This window comes from Aegilops tauschii, chromosome 7 (assembly GCF_002575655.3).
Source record: "Aegilops tauschii subsp. strangulata cultivar AL8/78 chromosome 7, Aet v6.0, whole genome shotgun sequence".
Classification (NCBI taxonomy): Eukaryota; Viridiplantae; Streptophyta; class Magnoliopsida; order Poales; family Poaceae; genus Aegilops; species Aegilops tauschii.
This window is the reverse complement of record NC_053041.3, coordinates 474775866-474781294: the sequence shown is the minus strand read 5'-3', so window position 1 is coordinate 474781294 and position 5429 is coordinate 474775866. Positions and strand designations below refer to the sequence as shown.

At 62.0% G+C, this 5429-nt stretch overlaps 1 protein-coding gene across 1 annotated transcript; it reads right to left on the bottom strand.

Annotated features, from left to right (window-relative positions):
* LOC141027284 (uncharacterized) lies at nt 1-1434 on the bottom strand. The gene is made up of 4 exons (XM_073504275.1): nt 1231-1434; nt 592-1128; nt 340-519; nt 1-231 (listed from the first exon to the last, which is right to left on the bottom strand). The coding sequence occupies exons 1-4, from the start codon at nt 1432-1434 to the stop codon at nt 1-3; spliced, it is 1152 nt and encodes a 383-aa protein (XP_073360376.1).
* Nucleotides 1435-5429: the final 3995 nt, after the last annotated feature.

Here is a 5429-nt window from a genome sequence, read left to right as displayed (position 1 = left end):
TTAGCGAAGGTCGCAGGCATGATCGATCGGGGGGACCGGGTGACCGTTGAGCATGACACGAGTGGAGGCGGTGGCGAGAAGTATCGAGATCCAGTCACGCCAGCGTTGGCCGAACCCAAGGTGTTGTAGAGTCTCGAGGAGGAAGGGCCACGAGACACTGTCGAAGGCACGCGCGATGTCGAGCTCCAGAAGCATGCGGGGCACCTTGAGATTGTGGAGGAGACGCGCTGTCTGCCGAACAAGCAGGAAGTTGTCATGGATACATCCGCCGGCGATGAAAGCGCTCTAGTTAGTCGAAACCATGGCCCCAAGCCGAGGAGCGAGCCACAGAGACAACACCTTTGCAAAGAGCTTTGCAATGAGGTTGATGAGGCTTATGGGGCAATAAGCGGATAAGGGAGCGGCATCTGGCCGCTTGGGCAGAAGAGTGAGGAGTGCTTCATTTAGCTTTTGGAACCCACGCCCATTGGCGGTGTACAGCTTGTCGAAAGCTTCGCAGATGTCGTGCTTGATGATGTCCTAGCAGGCACGGAGGAACTCGACCGTGAATCCATCCGGGCCGGGAGCCTTTCCGGTCGACAGGCTTTTAACGGCTCGCCAAATCTCTTCCTCTGTGATAGGCGTTTCCAGGTCAGATAGGTCAAAAGTTGTCGCGTGCAGGAGGGATTGGTCCAGGGAGAAGGCGTGCTCATCCGAAGAGCCAAGGACACCGGAGAAGTAGTTGAAGGTAGCCTCGGCCATGGCGGCGTGCTCGGTGACCAGATGGTCGTCAACGCGGAGGGAGGAGATCAGGTTGCGCTGCTTCCAGCGCGAGGCATGCACGCTGAGGTAGGAAAGTGGGGAGTCACGGAGCCAAGATATGCGCGATCGCTGGCGCTTAATGGAGCGCTCCAGGGAAGCCAACCCTAGGTATGCGCCCTTGAGCTTGCGCCTGAGCCACATCTCGGGCAGAGAAAGCGGCCGGAAATCCTGCGCGGCGTCGAGGCGGGCAATCAACTCCCGTGCAACCTGCAGCTGCAATGAGACACCACCAATGGTGCGCGCGCTCCAGCGTTGAAGGTGCCGCGCCGTGGCCTTGAGGCGAGCCACCAGGCGCTGGAAGGGGTCCGTCTCCGGGGTGGTCGGGTTCTAAGCGTCTGAGACCGTGTCGTGGAATCCATCGAGCTTCGGCCAAAAACGCTCAAAGTGGAAACGGCGCGCCCCTGCGGGACGAGCAGCGCAATCAACAACCAACGGGCAGTGGTCAAACGTCGCGGAAGAGAGGCAGTGTAGAAGGCAATGCGGGTGGGCGATCTCCCATCTGGACGTGCAAAGAATCCGGTCATTCCGCACGAGAGTAGGCGTATCACGTTCACTAGACCAAGTGTAGCGGCGCCCATGCATGTACATATCACAGAGCTCCTCATCACCAATGAAGCGCCAGAATCTGCTCATGACGCGGCGGTTCAGGGTCGGGGTATTTTTTTCGGCAGCCGAAGTGATCATGTGAAGTCACCGCCGAGGAGCCAAGGCCCGATGCGCGCCTCACGCACGTCCTGGAGGTCGGCAAGAAATTCGAGCTTGGCCTCGTCGTCTTGGGGGCCGTAGACACCTATGAGCCACCAATGGCTAGCGCCATCAGCGGGGGAGACTAGGGCGATAATATGGTGCTCGCCAATGAGGGGGTTAGATAGGGAGACATTGGATCTGCGCCATGCAAGAAGCACGCCACCGCGAGTGCCAGCGGCGGGAAGGAACAAGACGTCCTCAAATAGAGAGCCGAGGGTATGAAGGACGATCGAGTCCGTGACATGCGCAAGTTTTGTCTCCTACAAGCACACGATAGTGGGGGCAGCAGCGGAGATCACGCTACGGACGGCCGTGCGTTTGGCCCCGGAGTTGAGGCCGCGGACATTCCAAAAGATGATTTTGGGGTTGTAATCCATTAAAGTAAAATTATGGGGGCATTGGGAGACATAGGGAAAGCTAGCTATGCTAAGCTTCGATGAGACGAGGCGTTGCACGGGAGCACGAGGCCTCAGCCGATGCACGTCCAGGGAGGTGCCAACCAAAGAAATCTGCAAACGCCTCGAGCACATCCTCCGGCAAAGGCTTCTTGAACAGGTGAGCGTATTTGTCAAGTGTGTCATGTGGGATGGGCGCGTTGTCATCTTTGATCAACCCCAGGTGGCGAAGAAGGACCCGCTTCGCTTTCATCTCAGAGTCAAGACCCTGGTCAGCCTTGGCAATCCGAAAACTCCGACGGGGGGTAAAGTCAGCAGGCAGCTCACGGTGATGGCAACGCGGTGGCGCTGCGAGGATGGGCTGGGAACGGACGGAGATCACGTCCACGAACACAACCAGGGAGTGGGAGCTGCTATCTGTAGCGGCATGCGCGACGACGGATGGAGCGGCACCAGGCGAAGAGGGGGAGGCCGACGCGCAGACGAGAGTGTCCACGGCAGGCGAACGGTCGTGCATGTGCATGTCACCTGAAGGTGGGCCACTTCCAGCCAATGGGGCGATCAGAGCGCGAGGGGGGATCCGCGGGGCCCGCTGAGGCAGCGTTGTCGGCGTGTGTGGGACCAGGAGAATCTGCAGCGGGAGCAGGGTTGCGTCGGGCTCAGACACCGGGATTAGCGCGGTCGTCGGTTGGTCGAGCAGCGGATCCGAGGTTGCGACCGAATCGCGGGTGGGCCTGGGGGAAGATACGTCTCCAGGGGTGTCGGCAGCTACCCGTTGGGCAGGAAGCTCGAGTAGCGGGACAGGCGCATCAGCCGTGGCAGGAACGGCATGTAGGGGTGGGGCCGCAGGATCAGGGCATGCGGTTGGAGCGACAAGCATGGGAGGGGTCGCGGGATCAGCGCTGGGAGAAAGGTAGCGGCCTCGGGGCGAGGGGGAGACCAATTCGTCCACGACGTTCAAACCAAAGGCGGGCCCAGGAACCGGGGAGGCCAACCCAGGCTCGACAAATGGCGGCAGAACACGCGTAGCCTGCGAGTCATGGTGGGCCAAAGGCGGTGCCAGGACAGCGGGAGCGCCCAATCGTAGGCGAGCGGAGACCCGCGTGACGTCGGCCACGGCTCCGGGGTGGGCCCCAAGGATGCCAGCCCAGAACCGGCACGGCGGGGGCGCATGTGCATGACGGCGGCGTCGCCGGCGGCTACGGCCATCGCTCAGCGGACGAGCCGCGCTGCTGCGAGCCGGGGGGAACACGTGGTGCTGCGGCCAGCTTGGAGGGAGCGGCGGGGAGTCCAGCGCATGAACGAGGTCATCAGACTCCGGCGGCGGCCGGCGGAAGTCGACGCATTCCGTGACGTGAATGCGAACAGGGAACCGGGCAAGGCCCAGGGCGAGGCGCTCCGCACGATCAGGGTCAGCATCAGGCAGCGCCGCATCATCGTCAGGGAGGAGGAGCTCGGCGGTGCGCGGGATGGCGTCGGGGTTAAGCGTCCATGCGGTGATCTTGAAGACGGACATGTCAGACATGTTTCGCGTCTCGGGGGCGAGGTTCTCCACCTTGTAGAAAGGCAAGAGAAGGGTCTCGGCGGAGGAGCGTAGCCACGCGTGCTCGGGTATGCCATAGAGCTCGAGGGAGACGACGAAGCGCGCAGACACCGGCCCGGAACCGGCTGTGCGACCCTAGGGGTGGTAAATTAGGCGAAAACGGCGCATGCGCGCGCGGCCGGCGAGAGCAACACGACGGCGCACCGCGGGGTCGGGGAACCTGACCAGGAAATCCTCTGGTGCGTGCCTATGGATTGAGAAGTCGACCGCGGTGAGCCCAAACTGGGAGCAGAGGACGGCGGCGACCTCGTCGCCAGACACGCCCGTGCGACAGCCGTCCACGGTGACGAGGAGGGCGCGCTCCAGGGCACGCTCCGCGGCGATGACCTCGGAGGACCGCGACAGGTAGCAGATGGCGGCCGCCGGGTGGCGCGCCGGTTGCCCGGAGAACAGGGTGGCCTGGGAGGAGGCAGAGGCCAGAGGCGACACCGAGCGCGAGGGAGCAGTCGGCCCGGAAGACATGGGCGGCGTTGGAAGACTCGAGGAGGAGCGGGTGGCGACCATGGTGCCGGCGAGGGAGGAGCCGGAGGGAGGCGCAGAAGGCCAAGCCGACGGCCCGAAGGACACGGGCGTGCGCAGCCCCGACGAGGTGCGGGTGGTGGCCGCGGAGCCATCGTTGGGGGCACCAGAAGGGAGCGGCGCAGTAGGGAGGGGGCGAGCCGGCTTGCTCGGGGAGACACGGCGCCGCTGCGGGGGTGGGACAGACCCATCGGACGACGAGGGGGGCAACGAGAGGCGGGCGGTGCAGTCCTTGGCCTTATGCCCGAAGAACCGGCAGCGCGCGCAGCAGATGTCGCACCGACACTCGGAGCGCGGGTGCCCGGTGCTGAAGCAGCGGGGGCATTCCCCCTCGCGGAGCCAGGACGGGCGCGGGCGGGATGGCTCGCCGGTGCCGCGACGCAGACGACGAGGAGGGGCACGCGAGCGCAGGCGCTTCTTGCCCCGGGCCACCAGCTAGCCGTCGCCAGGGGCGGGCGCACCGTCCGTCCGGCAAATCTCGGAGCGGAGCGTGCGGCTGGCGGCCGGCGGCAAGGGCATAGGGGCCAGGGACAGGGAGGAAGGGGACGCAGGCGCTGGGAGAGGGGAGGCAGCCGGCGAGGGCGTGGGTACCCGGTAGAGGGCCTGCCGGTAGGACATGGCTGAGTCCGCGGATCCGCCCGAGGACGGGCTCGACTCCAGCCAGCAAACCTCGCACGGGCGACCCATGGCAGGCGGCAGAGAGGAGGCCATGGAGGGTGGTCGGCGGGGCCAGAGCGGCCGGCGCCGGGGAGGGTGGGCGCCGGGGCCACATTGGCCGCCGGCGAGCGTGGGAGGCTAGGAGCGTGGGAGGCTTCGGACCAATGGGTAAAACAGTCAGTACTCCGCGTTCCAAGTGAATCAATAGATCAATCAACAAGACATACCATGGTGCTCCTATGTACGATCTATTAGTGTGGAGAAAATGAGCTTTATACAATCTTGTGATATGGAAGAAATAAAAGCGACGGACTGCATAATAAAGGTCCCTATCACAAGTGCCAATATAAAGTGGCGTTCTTTCGCATTAAGATTTTGTGCATCCAACCATAAAAGCACTTGACAACCTCTGCTTCCCTCTGTGACGGGCCTATCTTTTATTCTTGTCTTATACGTTATACAAGAGTCATGGTGATCTTCACCTTTCCTTTTCACATTTTATCCTTTCGCAAGCACATTGTGTTGGAAAGATCCTGATACATATATCCAATTGGATCTAAGTTATCATAAACTATTATTGTTGACATTACCCATGAGGTAAAAGGTTGGGAGGCAACACTATAAGCCCCTATCTTTCTCTGTGTCCGATTAAAATTCCATACCCATAGGTATTGCGTGAGTGTTAGCAATTGTGAAAGACTAAATGA

Excerpts from the sequence above, each read along its gene's own strand:
- LOC141027284 (XM_073504275.1), bottom strand. The coding sequence starts at position 1,434 with ATGAGCAGATTCTGGCGCTTCATTGGTGATGAGGAGCTCTGTGATATG. Across the intron at positions 520-591 it reads AGGAAGAGATTTGGCGAGCC|GACATCATCAAGCACGACAT; the intron begins GTTAAAAGCCTG and ends CGTGCCTGCTAG. Across the intron at positions 232-339 it reads TTGCAAAGCTCTTTGCAAAG|ACAGCGCGTCTCCTCCACAA; the intron begins GTGTTGTCTCTG and ends CTTGTTCGGCAG.